This window comes from Oncorhynchus keta, chromosome 17 (genome assembly GCF_023373465.1).
Source record: "Oncorhynchus keta strain PuntledgeMale-10-30-2019 chromosome 17, Oket_V2, whole genome shotgun sequence".
Taxonomy (NCBI): domain Eukaryota; kingdom Metazoa; phylum Chordata; class Actinopteri; order Salmoniformes; family Salmonidae; genus Oncorhynchus; species Oncorhynchus keta.
The window spans coordinates 26874444-26897933 of NC_068437.1; the positions used below are offsets into that span (position 1 = coordinate 26874444).

General features: G+C 40.3%; 1 protein-coding gene and 1 non-coding gene across 3 annotated transcripts in view; both read right to left on the reverse strand.

Annotated features, from left to right (window-relative positions):
* The window catches only part of LOC118396713 (nuclear receptor ROR-alpha A), a 288021-nt gene that overhangs the window by 162514 nt on the left and 102017 nt on the right, over nt 1-23490 (reverse strand). The window contains exon 2 of one of the 2 annotated variants that reach the window (XM_035791086.2): nt 18339-18359. The exons of the other annotated variant lie outside the window; for it this stretch is intronic. Within the exon in view, the coding sequence (XP_035646979.1) occupies nt 18339-18359 (21 nt within the window). The remainder of the gene's footprint in view (nt 1-18338; nt 18360-23490) is intronic. 2 annotated transcript variants of the gene reach the window in all.
* trnaa-ugc (transfer RNA alanine (anticodon UGC)) lies at nt 7317-7392 on the reverse strand. The gene has a single exon. It is a non-coding gene; the product is annotated as a tRNA-Ala (tRNA).

The window sequence follows — 23490 nt, forward strand, 5'->3', positions numbered from 1 at the left end:
GACTGTAATTTATTGAATCAACTAACTACGTTTAATTGTTACCCGATATAATTAATCATGTAACAATTAACTCATTAGGAATTTGGGGCACCACAGAAGAAGTCGTTTAATGAGTTACCATCTCCTGAATTAAACTCAAGATGATATGTATAAGATATATTGTTAACAGTTATTTATTAATCATTACCTCATATCAGTCTCATTCTGAACGTCGCAGACTTCTTGAATCCGCAAGAACCCCAGCCTTTTCTGATTATTCAGTTCTACAAAATTGATTGAATTATTTATTTACTAACTAACTAAATAATAACACAGAATACACATACATACTTACATGATACAAAAGTCCCTAGTGGACTGACAAGATATGACGGCTTATTACACAGAGATGGAGAAGGGGGTGAGAGAAATAGAGAGATAGGGGAAAAAGGGACATTTATCATACATTTGAAAACTACGCTTACATTAACCATATACCTTACAAATGAGTCGCTGCCAATTTAGTAAGAAATGCAATGTATTTACGCGTAGATGTCTTTGTTCGTCATCCCTCTGTTGAAACCAATCAATTCTTCTATGGGGAATGGCTCGATGGGTGTAAGGCTCTGGTTGTCCACCAGAGGTCACACTATCCTTCTTCTTAGTTGGCCAGCTTTGTAGTGTTCAAATAGAACAGATCTCCAGATGCACAAATGGTTGACTGAGATGGGGTTTCCTTCCTTCCCACCTCGTGTCTTTAGTCAAAGTTCTAGGACCACTTTTTCATGCCCAGCTGCATACTGGCAATGTCATGGTCTAGTCTAACTTCTTCACCTCATGTGGAGATTCAAAGTTCCAACCATTTTCAGCATTGGAAGCCACAGCTACACGTTGTCTGGTCTTAGAGTCTAACGTTTAGCTCACGTTTCACATCTGCTGGTCTGGTATGTTAACTGTTAACGAGTCCTTTCAAGCACTCTTATCGAAAAGCGCGGTTCCATAACACTGACACGCTCTTCTGACCTCATTTGGAGCATGGCTTAGTTAATATGCAAAGGACATGAAAAACCATTATCTCATTGGGAAACCAAAATCATATTACTATCTTAACAAAAATAGTTGCATCATTCTTCATATCGTATTAACATCATATTGGATGGAACCTTGACAGCTAGAATGTATTTCCTTATTAAGTTACAGTATTTGGTTCATACAGTTTTTAATAACATCACAAAATGAAAAGCAATATGACATGATTACTCTTTAGATCCCCACTTACCATTCTTAACATGCCTATCTTAGAAATATTGTTCCAATATTCACTTCTTTTGGACGTTATAGTTTTGGCGGCAAAAGTTTCCTGGTGTACAAAGGCATTCCTTTGGTTGATACCTAAGAGCAGGAGAGGGTTCTCTGCTGAATAAGATTTATGATTGGCGCGACCATCACACAACATCAAAACCGACCATCACACAACATCCCAAGAAATTCCTAACAACGTCCTCAACACATCCCTGGGACAAACTGGGAACTAGACAAAACCTCTAGGGGACGATGGCACAATGTCCCAAGAACGTCCTAGAAGTGTTTGTGCAAACTCTTGCTTTTACCTCGATTTAACTTTACATTTCTACAGCTACAGCTTGGTCATATTTTATTGTTACTGCTATGAGTGTTGTTCTTTGGCTGGGCATAATACAGAGGCACCATTTCAATGTTATTCCTCCTGCCTTTCAGATACTTTACACCCCAAAAACAACCAGGGACAAAATTAACTCTGAAACATGTAAAGTACTACAGGTGTGCAGGCATCTGTTTGCAATCTGTCCGTGAGCTGTTCTTTTTCATGCTCTGTCTAAAAAGCATTTATTGGTGCCTTGTGCATTAGCAAGGCTGAACATTATCCTCATTCCCTTGTTCTTCTACTGATTATCAATCTCTAGACAACAATCAAATAACAGGCTGGATGCACCTGCACGGCTGTGTCTCCATATGCCGATCTCATAACAGCTATTAGTTAGCTTTCTTCCAGATCCCATCACTGTTTGATCAATTCTCAGGCTAGTGTGAGCAAGACTGGAGTGGAGGTCATAGATCATGACTAGGGAGTGGAGAGGTGAATGGTGGTTTACATCGCCATGGGCTAAATGTGGTAATACCTCATTAGAGAAACTCCATAGCGTACTCTCCTGACTATATGCAAAATAATAATCTAAGCAGTTGCACAGTGCTCCTCCCTCATGTTATTCAAAGCAGAACTCCTGATCATCATTATCATACACAGTAGTCTGAATTATAGACTTGCCTGCAGACCCAACGGGCATATAGCAGGTCTACCAAACATATTACAGTACCTTTCTTTCTCCCTCCAACCCAGTTGACTGAATGTCATATACAGTATGTACACATTCTGGAAGGTGACATGAACATTCTGAGAAAATATATTCTGTTCCTAAACTGCCACACTTGTCCACGGGAATAAATATGAATTTTAAGGAATAAATAGGAATAGGACTAAACAGTCGTGAGGTCTGGTGGACTAGACTAGGGGGTTTTCAGTGAGTGCTGTGTCATGCTGTGAGCCCTGGGGAGGCCCCTGGAGTGAGAGGGAAAAAGCCCACTTGTCCTGTGACTCACAGCCCTCGCCTCTCCTCTGCATGGCTGCACACACCTTTTCACTGCAACTCCCCGCCCATTGATTGATCTGAGCCCCAGCTCCATGGGATCCACTGTTCCTCTACTACCACTACAGCACGCATCTGTTCACACACCCTTATCAAGACAACAGCTTTAACCCGAGTAGATGAGTTACTAGAACAATGTACTCTTTGGGACAGATCCAACTAAAAGTAATTTACAACTGTCATCTATAACCGTAATTATATCTGAGTGAACCCTTTACAAACAGAGCGCAGCAGACACAGCTTTGGTTTAATTTGGAATAAAATATTTTATTTACAAAGAAGGCTGTTTGGATGCATTCCTACCACCTAATTGCCACATAATTACATATATTTAAATACTACAATAGTTGGAGTTCAAACACTTCCATTTTGATGCTATCAATTACCTCTTTATTCGTCAATTTCAGCCCCTTAAATATTAATATGATTCCATAATGAGGCTGAGTGGTCGGAATCACTCACTGTCCCTTAAGGCAGCTCTGCTGTGGACCACGAGAGCACAGGCCTTGTCTGATGAATATAATCAGCACATTAAACTACACTTCACCACTCATTCCCGTCTGGTTAAATATTTTGTCTTCTTCTATGTCTGGGGAGAACAGTGAAAGGCTTGGAGCCCAGTCTGCAGGTGCCTCCTTTAATAACCACATTTTCAACGGTTCTGTTTGTGTACAACACTGCCAAGACAAATTAAAACATGCCTCTGCGTTTTTAAGTGTGTGTGTGTGCATCCAAGCATGTATGTGTTGACTCTGAATTGCCGTACAAGGACAGTCTAGTGTAGAGGACACCACATTTGACATTTAACAAGAAGCTAAAGCTGCTTAAACAATTACCAGCCGACAAAACTGTCATTTTGTGCCTTATTCTTACAGGGATTCCTCCTTGTCTCCTATTGGCCTAGAGCTGCAGCTCCTCGTGCTTACAAATGAGCCCTGTGATAAATTCTGAGGGGTCAATGGTTTACAAGCAGAAGGAGGACCTTTTAATTACTGCCTGATGAGGGCTGAAAAGAGACACTCCTCAGTTGACTGCAGCCAGCCAGTGAGAAATTTGTCATTTAAGATCATTGACATTATTGCATTTCAAAAAGCAATTTCCTCAAATTGCTGAAGAAGTTTCTAAAATCAGACATCCAATTAGAATGTGATTTTTGTGGGTGGAATTAGAGGAGTCACTGTGCTATCAGGACTGTTTGGGGTGCAGACAACCCCGACTCATCTCCAGTGAGAAGCTTTTATGTGTAGGACTCCATATCACGCAACCCTCACAATCTAATTAGCTGCTCTCAAATGGTAGAAGAGTGGTTTTGAAGTGCTGCTGTAAACGGCAGGAGATAAGTTGCTTCTGTTATTGCTACATTTATCGACAGATCCTCCCTTTTAAGTGTCATGTGAATATGAGCGACCATGCGACCAACTCATCGCTACTAAGACAGAAAGTTTATACACTGTGAAATGAGCACCATATTTAACACCATCACAGGGAAAAATAAATCAGTATACTTTGCATACAACTTTTGACAGGACCTTGTATCATTTCTATAGTAGGATCTTAATTGGATCACTCTTTTGTTGCTGATAATTTTCTTGCACAGCAGAAAATGTAAATGTGTATTGTATTCAAGGTTTAAAAATGCTTCTAAAGACTGTAATTTTCCCTTAAAAAATGTCAGACTTGATTTGATCTAACGAAAAACGTATCAACCCCTACAAAAAACGTCCATTAATTATAATCCACATAATAATTCATATTTCCTGTTGCTGCAGGATTATTTTCCTGCTGTAGCAAACTGGTTCAAATTAAGATCCTACATCTGTACGTCCTTTAGCGAAACGCAGTGACTGCAGAATCATGCACATTCACAAATACAATAGTCACACAAACACTCACTCACAGTCATAGACACACACAAACACACACACACACACACACACACACACACACACACACACACACACACACACACACACACACACACACACACACACACACACACACACACACACACACACACACACACACACACACACACACACACACACACACACACACACACAGTAAGTCTAGGCAACCAGTGAACCATGAAACATCTTTATCTCTCTCTGTTCCCATAGCAACGAGTGAAATCATATTCCCCTTACAACTTTGTTCCCCACTCAAAAATGTTACCATCTGCTAAAAACATATAGAGAAAAGCGAGCCAAAGAGAAAAGTTATGTGATGAATATTTCAGAGGGCCTGCGCTGGCGGCTGCAGGCTTTATGGTCCCTGGCCAACAGCTTCCCAGGGGACAAAAAACTGCCACCTCCTTCCCCTCCATAGATAAAGCTCACAGGGATGTTCTCTTTGGTGAGAAGGCTGTTTACTGGCAGTTCCATAGGGTCTTATTCTTTTACCGGGCTTTATGTCTCTCTTTCCATTGTATGTATTTCCTGACACATGAGAAACCCAGATAATTTTATGGAGTGCTATACAAGGTCATATTGTTCTGAGCACTGTAACACTCTTTATGGCCATGGACCCTTACAGTAAAAAACCTTCAATCTACAGTCTAGAGCTGCATGTTCCACCACCACCAGAATTCCTCAGACACAGCAGTGAAGACCGCTCTCCTCTCCTGCCCACTCTGGACCTGTGCCAGAGAGCTTCACATGGGCTGAAACCCCATTGTGTTCCAGTGAGTTTCCTCCTGGTGCAATACATCATGGGGGGACAGAACACTGCCCAGGAATAAAAGGGACAACTGAGGCCGTATATTAAGTACAAAAGCATCCAATCCATAAATGTCAGCATTAATAGCCAGGCCAGCAATTACATTTTTCATCTACAATGAGGCCAATTAGAAGAGTTGAAATGAGCTGTTGGAAAGATGCCCATTCTTTACGGCCGTGTCACAAGACACAGCCACATTATTTATTCCCCCCGCTGCCCCCTCACCTGCCAGAATTTATGGCTTACAACAACCTCATTATCGTGGTTAATCTGGATTATTATATATGTTCCTCCTCTCCTGACCAACATCAACAGTTTGTGGAGCATATGTGGCAAGTCTGTGGTCTTCTGCTGACCTTGTGTCTAACATTACTCTGGAGGACTGAGACTCCGCACAACAGATGGGCCAGACGAAGTCCAAGCACTGGGTTCAGGGGAGTAAAACAACACAGGAAAAATATACTGTACATCACTTCCAACACATTGTTTAATTTAGATTTCTGGGAGCAAAATCTTGTTTGGTTTTACGAGGCTAAGACGTGACATGCGGTCCAAAGGAAATGTTTGTCTTTTTTGTTGCAAAGTGTAATGAGAACTTGTGTTCAACCACAGACATGTAACAAGCACTATGGTGCATTTCTGAGGTTAGTTTTCTTCAGTGTGGTTTCTGGAATGTACAGTATGTACTTATACTTTTTCAGCCCAGTTTACTGCAGAAACTTGACTCAAAGTGCATTTCTGAGTGCAATTAAATCACCATCCAATATATTCTAGAAATTATTTTGTTGACATATAATCTAGAGAATTATAATACATTGAGCAAACGCGTGAAATTCTTTATTTGTAAATTGTCATCATCAAACTTTTATAATAAATTGTTTATTTGACCAGAAACTGCTAAATGTAAAATGTTCAATATGATAACAGAATGGCTGAAGATTGTATAAGGTCACAACATCATGCTGTGGAGGAGCCTGTGTGGTAGATTTTGCAATGGGTTTGCGTTCAAACTTGCCTTTGTCCTTCTCAATGATTGAATATAAATGTACAGGTGCAGGACAAAGGTAACCACTCAGCAATTGTTGCAACTGCTTTCAATTGCACCTGTTGAATGCCTGTTTGCTTTTTTCACCCTACACTTTCTCTGTACTTTGAAAGTCTCATCTACAGACAAACTGGCAGGGGGACATACGTTGCAGGTTAACCAGATATGTGTGACTGGACACTCTGTCAAACAAATGAGAACAGGTGTTCACATTAAGGTTGCAAAGAGAGGGTACATTACTGGAAATGTTTGACGTTTACCAGTAAACTACCAAAATGTTGGTATCTTTCAAGGATTTTACGTAATCTATCACAAGACATCTAGTGGCCCTTTTGGGTAATTCAGATTATCACAGGCGTCTAATCATCTCTGGCCCTCTATGTGGCATTATCACATGTAAATTATATGAAATAATAAATAAGATGATCTGAAAATAATAGAATGACAAAGCTGTAAAACATTATCCTAAATATAAAACATCGGATTGGTGTTTAATAGGGTTTCAGCATAAAATATCCGTTCTAATTTTAATTTGACTATGTCACTATGCATTTGTTGTCAATGTCTTGATGCAAAACTGGTGGCAGTTGTGAACACTGTCAATAGTTGGAAGAGTTTCAGAGTTAATAGAAAATAATACCATTGTTGATTTGATCCTTTTTTCATTTAATTAGGCCATTTGGTCTTGAACCATATCTACTGGAAAGTCATGGACAATATGGACACAGATATAATAAATTAATAATATATATGAATCATTGTTTAAAAGATATTAAAGTATAAACTACCAAAGTTAGGCTAGACTGCCATAGATATGACATTTTAGTAGATGCTCTTATCCAGAGCAACTTACAGTAGTGACTACATCCATTTTAATACTATTTTCTTTATACTGGTTCCCTGTGGGAATTGAACCCACAACCCTGGCGTTGCAAGCGCCATGCTTTACCAACTGAGCCACATGGGTCCATTTTTACTTAATTACCAAAATTCCTGAACATTCCGGTAACTTTGGTAAATTACCGATAGCTTTGCAACCCTAGTTCACATACTTAACATGTACAAACTATAGTACGCAAAGGGAGGATGGTGGATGCGTAATATTGGTTCAAACATAAATCCTGCATCTTGTCCTCACTGTGTGACTAGATCCCTAGACTTAAAGGGATAGTTTGCCCAAATTTCAAATTGACATATCAGTTTACTTGCCCTGTAAGTATTCTATGGACAACATATGACATCAATCCATGCTTTGGTTTAGTTTCTCTGCGACTGTTTTCACATGTTAATGTAATAGCATCTGTGTCACAAATCCCATTCTAGTCACAAATCCCATTCATGGGACCGATATTAGCATTTTGCGCGCATCATGTTCAAAACATCTTTAAGTTACTTTTTGGGCTTCACAATCATTTTTAGATACTTTCGGAATATTTAAACATGATGCACAAAACAATGCAAAAATTGGTCCCATAACTTGAATGAGATTTGTGCTACAAATGCTAAAACGTTGTGGAAACAGTGCCAGGGAAACTAAACATCTTGTCCATAGACTGCTTACATGGTAAGGAAACCAATGTGTCATTCTGTAATTTTGAGTGAACTATCCCTTTAAGCCCAAACTTTCCTCCCCTATCCCCTCTACCTCCCTATTGTAGCTTACATAGCCCAGGAAATAGGAGGTGGCATGGGGGGGGGGGGTTAATTTGGCACTTGTGGCCCCATGAGGAGACAGCTTTGCCTGTTAAATAATCAAAAATAGAGTCAAAATGCCCCATTTGGAACAGCGTGTTTCCTAATGTAAAAGTGGTAGGTGGCATATTTCAAGTGGGCTTTGATTGATCCCCAGCTGTTTGGGAAATTGTCCCTCTTCCCTGAATTGAGGTCAGAGTGATAAGCATTGTGGGCACCTCCTCTAGGTGTGCTTCTCAGGTGTGTGTGGCACCGCTGAGGTAGAATCACCCTAGCCACATGCACTTTACTGAGAGTCTCTCTGCGAGAGAACAAACTCAGTGGCAAGAAGGTGAATAAGACAACTTGAAAACAAGGCCTAAATAATAAGCAAACTTAATCATAATTTAATCAACGAATTTACTAATAAAATATTAATAAATTACACAAACCATTATGAATGAACTATATGTTATAATATAATAAATTACAATGATCAAATTGAAATTGTAAAAAATGTCACCTTTGCTTTGTATTTACATAAAGCGTACCATATATCAGGCATTTCAAAGCTGGTTAAGTCACCTAACATATTGTCTTAACTCATACTACTAAACAGTGTAAAACACTACTGCGTGGTTACATTTTCTACATTTTCTTGAGAAAATAATCTGATGATTGAAGATGTTGTCTTGATGTATTTTCCAATCACTTATAATTTAGAGGAACATTTTCAATATGAGATGAGATTTTTACCTGTACCCTAGATCCACTAAATATGACTGCCATTTTCTGGCACGAGGAGCCAACTGAAATATCCTGAGTTTCATCTGAGTTTGTAGGATTCATTGTTTCCTTAAGGCCTAAATACACCATGAGAGTTTTAGACAAAGTTAATCAAAGAACAAAGGAATTCTGCCATGAAAGGCAAATGCCATTTACACCAAGCAGCATTAGCACCAGTGGCAGCTGTTATTTTTTTTTCTATTTCAGTTATTTTTCCAACCTGGAGGATAATCAAAGCCTTCCACAAAAGTAGGGGGGACAGTGACAGAGAAATGAAATAAAAACTACATGAGCAGTCATACATTTCTAATGGAACTCTTTTAATCTTGAAAGGGAGACTTTCAATAGTGAATTAGTCTTTTTTGTATTCCTTTAATGCTTCCCAGAGAAATATGCAAATCTCTAGCTAATGGTAACAGCAGTGACAAAGGAGCAAGTTCTACTCTGCTAGTCTGTGCTATCCAACCAGGGGTCCTCTATGTGGCCAGCATAATGAACTGCCTGCAGCCTAACAGAGCAGAGCTGGGCCTTCTGGAACCACTCATTAATGAAGACATCTGGATGGCCTCCACAAGACACAACTCTATCTTCTCCTAGCCAACACTTTAGTCAAGGCTTTGGTCAAAGATTCACTTCACAAGGTTGTAATTCTAACCAGGGTATTGAACGGATTCATGAACTATTAGTGTATTGAAACGGTATAGAATATTTTTTCTTTCCATTTGTACTTTCATATTTCTAGTCCTGGTTTTTGAGTGTGTTGCTAATGATAAAATTGTTACTATAGTCACAGTATTTTAGTCATGGAATTAATGTTATTCTGAATTTCAGGAGCCTGGCAGATCCCTGTAAAATGTAGAATTTGGGGATGGAGATTTTGGAAAGGAGCGATATCACTGTAATTTACAATAGCTTCTACCTAATAGCATTTTCAAAATTGAGACATTTTGGTGGAAAGAATAATATCATATTATAGTATCATATTTATATTCTATAATTCTCAAATGAAAAACATTTGAAAGCTGAACGCAAATGTGTGCATGTGTAGGACTAAATGTTGTAACAAATAGCAAAAAAATATGCTTCAATGTAGCAGTACATATTTGCAAAAATAGGCACATAACTAGCGTCATATCAGTTTGGAGTTCCAGAGCTCAAAATAATGTAGGAATTATACACTGGCAAGGGGCAATATTATTGTTCACTGAAGTAAAGCTATATTGTAAGTTATGGATAGTCATGCAAAATAACACTTTCGATACATCATAATTATTGAAAGATCAATATCAAATACTGTACTAATGCAGGGAGAGACCTCAATATTCTGTTTCATATCCGTAACTGTATCCATCATTAGGGTGGCAGATAGTCTAACGTTTAAGATCTTTAGGCCAGTAACAGAAAGGTCACTGGTTTGAATCCCTGAGCCAACTAGGTGAAAAATCTGTTGATGTGTCTTAACCCTAATTACTCTCGATATGCGCGTTCGCTAAATTACAAAAACAATATTGAAACCAATGGCATGGGAATTGATGAAAATACATTGAAATAAGCATTACAAATCCATACTTTTTAATTTTGGGGGCTGGCTGGCTGGGTAGAAACATGGTTAACTAGTAGAGGCTGAGATAATCCTTTTATGTAGATCCCTGCTGCAGGGTATACCAAACACTCCCTGATTAAAAATGGAAACGTGGGCAACCAACAGTTTAAGAATCATGGGCTCTAAACAGATAAGGTGGAACGTCTTGTTGCTATGGCAGTGCATACGGAATGACTTGCCACACTGTTCTCCCTGTCTAATATATTCACATTTATGAAATATTTCATAAGTAGCATAGCAAATGCTAAATATAAAATCCCAGAGAGATGCTCTACCCTTTCGCAGTTGGAGTTGTGGAAAAATTGTTCTCAAGCTACAGTGCTTTTGATTTCTTCATCTTCCTTCTCCTCTATAAGGGAAAGCCCTGCGAAAATCTTCCAGCTCTCCACACTGCCAGATAGAACCAGTGAACAAAAGAGGCGATTTGATCTGTTCATGTGGGAAATCAGATCCCCGTCTGAGATGTATCCAATGCACTCCAGGATACTGTTAAGCAACGGCCACAAATAAAGGAAAATTATCACATAGAAATGCAGAGAGGGAGGGCTTATATAAGGAATAGAAACATGTAAATTGTTCATTAGATAAATCAGAACTCTCCAACAGAGAAAGTGGGAACACCATATACTGTAGCAACCAAGTAAAATAAATGCAAAAAGGTATTACTAGTCACGGTGTATGTATTATCAGAACTGCCTCCTACAAAGCACACACAGTGAGGTATAGCAGAGGACACATTCCCCCCTCGCTCAATCTGGTGTGACAGAGCAGGACAACTGCACGGCCCTTTTCTCCTGTCAATACTCCCAGCATCCATTTTCACCTGGCTGACACCTTTTACTGGTCAAGGGATGAATAAATCACACTTAGTGTTCTCCCCTGGTACTTTGACTAAAAAAAACATCTCAACATGAAGGAGGACTGCAGTGTTTCCCTGTCATCACTGCCCCTGAGGTACGGTGAAACATTTCCGCCCATAAAATATCATTTTTCAAAGAACCTTATTTCTCTTGTAATCTATCCGCCACAATGGATGGCTTCTGGGATGCGTTTAATTTCATCTGAACACATACAATCTTTCAAAGGATTTAATAACAGTTACACAAATTAGCTTCATTAATAAGCTACTAATAGAATAATAGTGCTGCCATCTTATGCAGCTCAACAACAGTATAGGTGTGAGGCAGGAAAAAACCCACCTGGGACTGAGCACTCCGAGCTTCATTAACAGAATGCTCCAGAATGCACACATACAATTAAAATATGCTGATCACTTTCTCATTGTTTACACTGTAGTTATCCATACCCTTTTTTGCACATGAAGTATAATGTATTATGTAAATAAGCAAAGGCAATCACAAAGAAGTCAGTTAAGTGTAGATGATACTCACCACTATTAATTTGATCATACAATAACGGTCTGAAGTCAAATTGGTAAAACCGTGAGATCTTGTTGGCCCACTTAAAGTACATGCTCTGGCATTCATAAGCAGCCCTATAAAATAACTGTCAATTAATAATCATATCAATGGATGGAATCAGTGAATGAATGGCTGCAGCAATGTTCTGACAAGCACAACTGGCGCTGCATAACAAATTTGGCACAATAAGACAAAATAACACGACTTCGTATCTCGTTTAAACAACTTAGGGCTCTATTTTAACAATCTAACGCAATGGTAAATCTTAACGCAGGCGGTAGTGCTATAGGTTCAGGGGTGTGTCAGAAATATTTTTGCCATGTTCCCTAAGGTCTGAGTTTTGAAGAATATAAAGTTGTGGGTTTGTCTAGGCTTGGCCCCTCACTGGCCAAACAGAATGCACTCCATGGCAAAATATGTGGTGTATTTACAGTACTCCAACTCCAATTCCAATGTTAGTCCGTTATAGTTTGTTAAATGGCTTACAGAAACGAAATAACAAAATGTAGACCTATCCCATCTTTGCTAAATAGGTTCATTTGAAACCATTTGCATTCCACATTGTTCTAAGTGTTTGTATGGCTTCAATAGCATTCACACGGACATAGGGGCTAGGCCTACTGAAAATTGCATCATGGCTGAGCATGGACATACCAAACATTGTCAAGAAGCAAGATTCAATTTATTATTGGTAAGGCATGAAAAGAAAATGTATAATTGTAATCAAATTCTAAACAAAACAAAGACATGTTTTAAACAGACACCATAATTCCTCCCCATGGACATATAATACTAAAACAACGCCGTTTATGGAGGGTTTTACACACATCCAAACTTTTCACAGTAGCTGGACAAAGATCCAATATAAAGAGAAAGGGAGAATGTCTACTAACCTTTATACTGCTCCCAAATAGGCCTATGGTTTATGAACGTAATTGGAATCATTTTACAGATCAGATCACATTCACAAATCTCCAGAAATCCAAGCGCTCCACGGACTATGTCACCATAAAACCAGGAAGATGAATCATTCTAATACGTTTCCAGGTTACAGATAACTTCTAAATACGAGGTTCACCGGTATTCACCAGGGTTCTCATCTCTCGTTTCATGATGGGCATGGGCACGTAGCCTACATCATGGAGCGGGTTTTAGGCACGTCCAAAACGGGACCTGCAATGCTAAAGTAATGTGGACATGTCTACAATGCATAGATAAAAAAGGAATGTCAGCTCACTGTTTTGTTCCTCTCAAACTTTATATTTTATTAAAGCCTTGGTGATTAAGATTAAGACTTCCAAGCGGTTTCAGGAGCCAAACCCTTTATCGACAGTCTTGAATACTTTGTGATTCCATTCGGCAGGCGAATAAAAGCCTTCGTTGAGAGGAGACGGAGGCTATTCTTGTTTTTTAATCAAATCAAATGAAATGGGAAGAAAATTAAGTATACAGGCACCAAAAGCACATTAGGCTCTTGTTCCATGTGCATATGGGCAGTGTGCGTCATGGCTGGACAGGCTGCGTTTCTGCTGTCAAAATTCATGGCATAACCAACTGTGTTACCACTAAAACCAGCTTTTGGTTGGTTTTAAATATCCATATCAGTGCTGCGAGCTGAATTAGACAGGTAAATTGCCGAACCTGGTATTAGGGCTGGAAAATGCCAGAGCGGCAGTTTTTACATGGTGAATTGCAATCTAACGTGCGTTTGACACTAGCGCTGCCTTAACACATGCTGAAAATTGCACCGTTTGCATCTCGTTTGAACGACTTTGTTTATTTTTTTAACTAAGTAATTTAAACAAGATACAAAATCATTAAAATAAAATGCTAAGTCGTTTGATTGAGATAGTAAGTTGTTCAGACGAGATAATTCCAAGAGTAATTTATATAAAAAGATTTGCCTTGGGCTTCAGGGCTTATCCCCCTTCAGCAAAAAAATGTCTATATTTTCAAAGAAAGTTCACAAATAAAAATGACAAATAGTGATGGATTTTAGTAAAGAAAACAGTAGTTAATTAATGATGAATTAGAGATGAGGTGAAGCATCATAAATTCAGAAAACAAGGGGTTGTCTAGCCGATGAAAAACAGCACTCCTGGATCTGATCTGCCTGTACCTGTGTGTATCTTTCAAAAGCTCCCTGACACTTTATCTTTTCCATCTCGCTAGATTACACCTCCAGGGTTCAGGTGGGAATCAATCATTGCTATTATTACCTGAAGTCACAACATGCATCTATCACCGCTAAGGTTACCATAACCTCAATATTAGCCGAGAAAAGCCTCTCTAATAAACAGCAGAACGGATGGCCCGGGTGGTGGGATTTCATCTTCCTTTCACTTTTAATAAGGTACTCTGAGGAATAAAGATTACAGGCCATATTTAGCATGCAGAACAAATCAGCCTCTTCCTCCCCTCCCCTCTTTATTGTAGTTAGTCATTAGGATCTAGGCTGGGGTTTCTAGTTCTAGTGGAAAGAGGCAATCCCTGGTTCAACAGCTAACCAGCCACGCTGCCTGTCTAACTGCCTGCTACCTGCCCGCTCTGCTTAGTTCTCCTGCTACAGTATCGTATCGCCTGCAACGTCTGTTAATAAGGCTGGGTGTGTGGAAACACAGTGGTGTGGCTCATCATGCCCAGCTAGACCAGTGGGAATCACAGCACTGTAAACCGCGAGGGCATGACTGGTTCAAGATGATTCTCCTCTTTAATAATCCACTATTACACAATAAAGTATGTGTAAAACAAGATGCAGAGAAAAGGGGGCAATAGGTTAAAATGGCTAAGGATTAAGAGAATTTGGTCAAGTAGGAATCTCAGACAGCATCAGTGCAGGAGTTGACACAAGGTCATGTTTACACACAGCACCCCCTAACATGAATCATTCATTTTCGTTCAAATGAATATCAACAGCCAAATAAATTACCATCAGTGCATCCAGCGTATCCATAATATACCTCCAATTACACTATCATTAGGGCATCAACTCTGATAATAAATTCTAAGAAATTAAGTTTGAATATATTCTAAGGAATTTTCACTTTGAAACCAGTCTTGTTATTCCCCTGAACCTCCAACAACAACACTCATTACAGTGGCTTGAAAACCAGAAGTGGAGACATGTAAATATTTAAAGCTCCCACAAATATATAAATATTCATTCAGGAATTATTTGACGCACTAAATAAATAATCCCTTGTTAAATAAATGACAGCCTAAATAAAATTTTAAAAACAGGATCTGGGGAAATGAAGAATTAGACAGGGACGGATTCTGGCAAGAGGAGAAGGAGAGAAGGGATAATGTCAGCTACCACCCCATTTGAATTCCTAATGGCAGACATGCAAACGCAGTGAGCTAATTAAAGCCCAGCAACCAATTAGATGAGCTTTAGCTGCAACTTTAGGGGGAGGGACCGTGGCAGAACCTCATAGGGGAATATCGATATCTGTTCAGAAGGTGGAGCAGAGGAGAGAAGCCACCGAAAAAACACATCTATGATGCCCAACGGTGAAAGGGATAGCAGTTAACAGTTCTATGGGTTTTTCTTTCCAGACGTTGCTGGATAAACATGACCCCTTTCCATAGTGCCATGTGGCAGTGACTCACTGAGGATGTGGAGCAGTAGAGGAGAGAGGAAAACACAATCTATTCAGGAGTAATTCAGTAGCAATATAGTATCTCCTATAGCCTTCTTCTACGCTGTTGCTTCAGCGTGAAACTATTAGCCTATATCAAGCTAAAGATTGGGACATGCATTACAAATATAATACACATAGCCAACATCTGGGTGATGTTCTCATCAAAAACCTGATTGATACATATAGATTTTCCTATATAATACCTGTCTGCTGTGTGTGCTAAACCTGTCCTCTACTGACAGGACAGGAGGGTAGTCCTATAGGCTCACCCGGCACAGGAGAGAAGTAATCTTATGTCTGGCCTAGGACCATTCTCCTCTCTGTCTATCTTTCTCTCTCTGCTCTCTGAAGGGACAGGCATTTATGCTGCCTGAGCCTGTCCTATCACACACTGTGCGACAGGAACAAGGCTTTTGTGATGGCCATGATATGTCTTTTGTGTTCCCAGGTAGAATTAAGATGAAATTCTACAGGCAGTCATTGTGTTCCTATCTTCAGAACACTCCAAAAATATGTTAGGTTTTGAAGGGGTGAAATGAAGCCTGCGGGGCCTTGGCAGGCCTTGCTCTGTTGGGAAATACACTGGGGAAATACAATGGGAACAATTTTGTCCTCTGTTTTTTTTTTACACTCCACTATACCTTAGTCAGTCCTGCCTACTTAGACTTTTTTAAAGGCCCACTGTTGTCAAACATATGATTTTCCTCCGTTTTTTATACATTTCCACACTATAGGTTGAAATACTGTAAAAACTATGATAATGCCCTTTTATTGTAAGAGCTGTTTGAAAACACATTTCTGCCTGTTTTGGTGGGATGGAGTTCAAGTCGACCGCTTTACTGCAGGCATTGTTTGCAGAAAAAAGGATTCCCTATTATATAGTAGTAAAGGGGAAAAACGGGTTCAATCTTTGTATAAATAAATACACTTTTCGAAGACAATCATGGTACCAATAATTGCTTCTACTGTACCAGATGTATGCTTCTGTTGCACCAGATTATAAAACATTTGGACACAGAAGAAGTTCTAAGGATAATTTGGTAGCATATGGCAGCCTGCAGTAGTGTAAACTGCATGTTATCGCTACATAAATCTCCCACAGACCACTCCCAGACAGTCCTAGCAAAATTCTCACTTGAGAAACTGCTCTTTGCTAAGAAGCTATTTTTGTTTCTTTTTGAACATTTTAATTGAAAACAATCACATCAAGGTACTTAATCATTACCCAGAAATGATATGATATTGGCATTGGACCTTAACAGAACATTATTGTCTCGCTACATGGTCTCTGCCTCTATTTTTCAGTGGGTTTCTGAGAAGAGAGATGACAGCAGCCACTTTGCCAGAGTCTGCCAGACCCTTAGGGTATATCAGCACCATCCCTCAAAGTGTTCCATATGCAAATAAAGTTTGGGATGGCGGCTTTCAGATGTGATAATTATGGATTTATTTGTAAGCTGTCACTTCTCTTAATGCTCAGGGATATCAAAATAAGTTCAAATAGAAGCATCAGAGAGGATCACATTTGCTGGAGTACCACAGATTCAAAGAACACGCGAAACCCATGACGCTGAAGGTCTGTCAATAAGTAGTCTTTTAGACAGCAATGTGCAACTGAGACCTTCATTGCATACAACCTGGTTTGAAAAGTGCCACTAAATATATTCAGATTTTCCACATTTTGTTAGTTATTCCAACATCAAGGCACTTTTATCAACGGGTGACATACTAACAAAGACAGAGAACACATACACCCCCCCCCCATATGGACTGTGTAATAGAGTACAAGTCACATTCTCTTTGATAAAAATATACAGGAATATCTGTTTACATTTTCACATTGTGGAGAGGGTCGGATTGTGCTCAGTGTTGAGTTGTAAGAAACCTTTCTGACATATGTTTTTAATATCCTGTTTCCCTAGAAAATCGGACCATGGCTACCATTCAGTATCACTACAGGAGAATATCATTGAAAAAACGTGAAGATAGCACAATACATTTATGTCCATGCACAAAAGGAGGGAGAAGAGCAACTACTTGAGACCTGACACTTGCATTTAAAAGGACAACAAAGCACCTCGTAGTGATGAGAGGAGCACTATAGTTCCACGTGGAATGGCTCTCCTCTACAGAGGAGAGAGAGAGAGAGAGAGAGAGAGAGAGAGAGAGAGAGAGAGAGAGAGAGAGAGAGAGAGAAAGAGAGAGAGAGAGAGAGAGAGAGAGAGAGAGAGAGAGAGAGAGAGAGAGAGAAAGAAATATAGAGAGATGTTCCCAGCTTTGGCAGCAGGGGAGGCCAGTGTATTGTGTCTACTGCCTACCTGAGACTGCCTCCCTGATGGAACTTAATGGCTGTGCCTGGAGAGTGCTATGTCCCGCCTGCAAAATTTTCAAACATTGGCCTGTCCTCTTCTAGGAGAGTTCTCTGTCACTGTATAACTGCACATTAAGGGATGATAAAAACCGATGGAATCTACCCATCCATCTTGATTTTCCTGTGTTAGCGGGTGGGACAGTATTAGACCAGAATACCTGCCACTCGGTGGAAGAACATTGGAACTGTAGCTCTGCTCTGTGTGACTGCCTTGCAACGGGTGCAGAGGAAGAGACTGCCTAGCTAACACATCGGAAGGAAACAAATACCAAATGCAGGAATGTGAGGCCTATTTACTCATTTTCTTTAACATAAATATGGTAATTTTGTTAGACACAAATATGTTATTTTGTTAAGACACAAATACAATCATCTGTTGATGTTGACTGACATACAGTTATAATATGTAGTTCACGTACCTTGCTTGTTCGTGAGTCCACCTACACAGAAGTACATATTTGGTCAATGATATGAGTGTACGTTTAGAAAGTGAGCGACTCCATCTATTTTTAAATAACTCAATGAGTGTTCTGGATTATGAGACAGGCATTATGACACTTACCTTTTGTACATGATCAGGTGGACGAAGCAGCGAGGCACAGCACACATCATCACCAAACAAAAACAGAGAAAGTAGAAACACATTAATAACAGTGACAATTCGAGCAAAATATTATTTTACATTGCTTTTGTAACTCTCTCTATTTCAGTGGTCCCTGGTGTACTGTAATTTATGACTGGTTGAATGACAATAGACTATGTTTTAATAGTGGATCTGTTTGGGGAGTGGAGTCAGCCCTTCGCTGGTTGCAAGTTGTGGTGAAAAAAAGTACAGCACTTAAAAAGCACAGCATCATTTGTTTTGCAGGTTATTTACCTACAGTATAAGCCTTTACTAAAACTCAGACACACGCTCAACGGGTAACATTCACAGTAATACCAAGGTGCTACTTCACAGTGACACTTTGCCTGCCTCAAAGCACACTCACTCACTCACACTCTCTAGCTCCAGCACACAAGATAGCATCTGATGAGTAGTGCGATCTAATTGAAGTGTAGATTACTATCACTTGTGTGCTTGCCAGCTCAAAATAATACAAAAGCATGGAGGGAGAAGATAGGAATGTTGGTCCACTGTGGTACAGCACAGTAGCTGTCCAGACTGACGCAATCTGCCTGTCTCTGGAAGACACCCTGGTGCTTAGAAAGAGAATGGCCCCCTCTGCAGTCCAGCTGGGGGGTGAGTCGTCTGTGACAGACAGGTCCAGACATGTCCCTCTCTCACAGAGACACTGAGGACTTGGTGTTGAGAGACATACAGTGTTGGAGGATGTGGGCCAGCATCACTGAGAGCTGACTGGCAGCTGTGACGGGAGTGACATGTCAGCAGTAGGGTAGTAGGGGACCCTGGCTGGATGGGCCTAAGCACTTACAGTTCAAGGACATAGACACATGAAGAGACTTAGAGCCTGGCAAACTATACAAACAAACATGATCCTGCTCTACTCCTGTGGATCCCCAGGATGGGATGGGATATGTCTGGAATTACACTAGAAATCTGCAATTATGCAGAGATAGTTGACATACAATACAGGACATACAAATCAAATCAAATGTTATTTGTCACATGCGCCGAATACAACAGGTGTGCTTACTTACAAGCCCTTAACCAACAATGCAGTTTAAAGAAAAATAAGAGTCAAGTAAAAAAATAGCTAAGTAAAAATAAAAAATAAATTAAATATATAAATATATATATAAAAATTAAAGAGCAGCAGTAAAATAACAGTAGTGAGGCTCCCGAGTGGTGCAGTGGTCTAAGACACTGCATCTTAGTGCAAGAGACGTCACTGCAGCACCTTGTTCAAATCCAAGCTGCATCACATCCGGCTGTGATTGGGAGTCCCATAGGGCGGCGCACAATATAGGCCCAGTGTCGTCTGGGTTTGGCAGGGGTAGGCTGTCATTGTAAATAAGAATTTGTTCTTAACTGACCTGCCTATTTAACTAAAGGTTACACATATACAGGGGGTACCGGTACAGTCAATGTGCAGGGGCAAGTGTAACATTGACCTGCTGTAACAAACCCTTGGTGGAGAAAGGAATTCTAAGACCAATCAACAGAAATAGAGTTGGAGATGATGAGAGAAAGAGACAAATAGAGATAGAGAAAAATAGATAAAGCACCAGAAAGGGGAAAAAATTATCAGGTTGAAGTGAAGGAATAAAGTCTGTCAGTACTCTCAGGAAGGAAGGCCTCATTACTGTACCTCGTGGGCACTCACTACAGTTGGCCTTTGAAGTTCTTTGGGGTACACCCTTCCATGAAACGAGCATCGTTAATCCACTTGTTAATCAAGTGTGTTCCCGAGCTCATGTCTGAAGTGCCCCTTTCCTCCTTGGGAAATCCAAAGCTTTGAAAGGAGATTGTAGATCAAAAGAGAGGGGATATTTTATCTTATAGACTATTCAGTCAGAGCAACATAATACTGCTTGTAGCAAATCCTACATTTGTGTACACAAGCTCATAATGCAATTTCACATCATGGAATGAATAGGCCTACTGAATTAATATTAAAGAAAGCATTCATGTAATTGCAAACAGATCTTGCAGCTATGTTCTTCTCGATTCCGTAAAGGACTGAATGAACAGTGCATTCAGTCCTTTACAATACAAACCTCAAGATGATTAAAGCACATCTCCTTGGACTAAAAGAATACACAGGAGAAGATTAAAATAAAAACCCTTTCAGGTTTTGAAGGAGGGAGCTTATGTGAGAGAGGGGCTGGGATGGGTGGGGGCTGTCGTCTCATGGTTGTCTTCCCCGTTTCTCTGCCCGCCCCTGACGAGAGTATTCTCTCACTTTTCTCCCCAGCAAACAGGAAACAGTCAGACAGATGTGAGAATAGGACGCCTCCTCTCGTCTCCTATCTCCTCCCAGCCCTGTGGGCTGCTGCGAGGCAGTGCCATGAAGGCCTAGCGCAGTGACTCCCCCCGCTGCGCCTACAACTCTCCTTTTCAGTTCAAATAATGAGCCATAAATAACCCAATGAAGGTGTCAACAAAGAGTGCAATTTATCATGGCTTTCACCACTGCACTTCATGTGAGGAGAATCCTCATCCGCTCAGCCAAATAGAGACAACAACGTAATAAAAAGATTCATTCAGTAGCCGAACACTCCAACCTCAAATTTATCTTGAGCAGAGTGATCTTCACAGGTGCGGTGATTTGACAAATATGTTGGGAATCGTGGGCCTGCTCCTATTGTTAGGGTATCACAGACAGACTGGAAATACATTTGGTTAAGAGCGAGCGACAATATACTCACTAGGCTCCTGTGAGGCTGCCAAGGAGTCGGTGTTAAAGGCACTTCTTTCTGTCGGGGACTACTCTGCTACTCCGCACTGTAGATCACAAGGGCAGTTGTCTCCCTCAAAAAAAAAAACTAAAATAATGGGGAAATTCTGTTTAGTCTTATAGAGCTGGTATAAGCTGCGGGAAGAATTACTTTATCAGTGTGTCCCACAAATGTCACCTTGAGTAAACTATATGGAGGAAAAATATACAGTACTGAATAATATACAGTAGCCTGTGAATTGAAGGGCTGCTAGAAGCAAGCTGCAACCAGAGGTAGTATGGTGTAGTGCTTCTGAGAAAAGAGGAAAACTTATTGAATAATATATGACAGCTGGGTTTTTTGAATACAACATTAAAAGTGATGACATGAGTACAAACGCAGCTATGCTTCATCTTATAACCCCAAATCAAAACCTAAGGCTTAAAAGCAATGTTAAACAGCCTATCTTCACAGTGAGATCATTTGCAGGGAGAAAATAAGCAGTGGCTGCTGAATACATGTGAATACAAGCATTTTCAGCCTTGAAGCTAAGCCGGAACTTGAGTGCATATGAATCCTGCTAAACCAATTAATGGTTCCTGTTAACCCACTCATCTTTGGAGAGGATTGTCTTTCTAAATAACACAGGAACACGTCCCCTCTCAAGCAAACAGCCCACACACACTCTGACAAAGACTTGCAGATTTTCACTTGAATCTGGGGGCTTTTTCTTACACATCTCAAGCACACTCTTCAACTCACAGATCTTGCGTAACATCCCCAATACGGAAAGCCTTTGTCTCGGTATCGATTGAATCCCTTAATCTGAACGCCTCCATACACCAGACAGTTTGATGGTTTGTGATACAGTGCATTCGGAATGTATTATTCTACCTTTACTTCAACAAGGAACACAGACTGAGACCAAGGTCTCTTTTACAGCTGGGCCCTGCGTATGCATGTTTACACATACAGTTTAGGTACAATGATTAAGAAACTACACAAGACAAACAAAACAATCACACATACTGTACAACAACAAAAATACAGCAGCAGATTATTACATTTACACACAGGTTATTTCCCTAACAGCATAAGAACTTGCATTACCCGAAGCAGTTACAAGCAATACAAAAATAAAAATCCTCCAATAAATGTTTAAAATGAGCAAGTATTCTGACATCTTGACCTTTTCCACATTTTGTTGTTACAGCCTTATTCCAAAATTGATTAAATTGTTTTCCCCCCTCATCAATCTACACACAATACCCCTTAATGACAAAGCAAAAACACGGTTTATATTTTAAAAAAAATGAAATATCATATTTACATAAGTATTCAGAACCTTTACACAGTATTTTGTTGAAGCACCTTTGGCAGTGATTACATCCTTGAATCTTCTTGGTTGAGACACTACAAGCTTGGCACCACTGTATTTGGGGGGTTACTCCCATTCTTCTCTGCAGATCCATTCAAGCTCTGTCAGTTTAGATGGGGAGCAGTGCTGCACATCTATTTTCAGGTTTCTCCAGAGATGTTAGATTGGGTTCAAGCCCAGGCTCTGGCTGGGCCACTCAAGGACATTCAGAGCCTCCCGAAGCCATTCCTGCGTTGTCTTGGCTTTGTGCTTAGGGTCGTTGTTGGAAGGTGAACGTGTGCCCCAGGATGAGGTCCTGAGAGCTCTGGAGCAGGATTTCATCAAGGATCTCTCTGCACTTTCCTTCGTTAATCTTTCCCTTTATCCTGATTAGTCTCCCAGTCCCTGCCTCTGAAAACTATCCCCACAGAATGATGCTGCCACCACCATGCTTCACCGTAGGGATGGTGCCAGGTTTCCTCCAGAGGTAACATTTGGCATTCAGGCCAAATAATTCAATCTTGGTTTCATCAGACCAGAGAATCTTGTTTCTCATGGTCTGAGAGTTGGGCTGTCATATGCCTTTTACTGAGGAGTGGCTTCCGTCTGGCCACTCTACCATAAAGACCTGATTGGTCGAGTGCTGCAGAGATGGTTGACCTTCTGGAAGGTTCTCCCACCTCCACAAAGGACCTATGGTGCCCTGTCAGATTGACCATCAGGTACTTGGTCACCTCCCTAACCAATGCCCTTTTCGCCCGATCGCTCAGGTTGGCCGGGTAGCCAGTTCTAGGAAGAGTCTTGGTGTTTCCAAACTTCTTCCATTTAAGAATGATGGAGTTCACTGAGTTCACTATGTTCTTGGGGACTTCTTT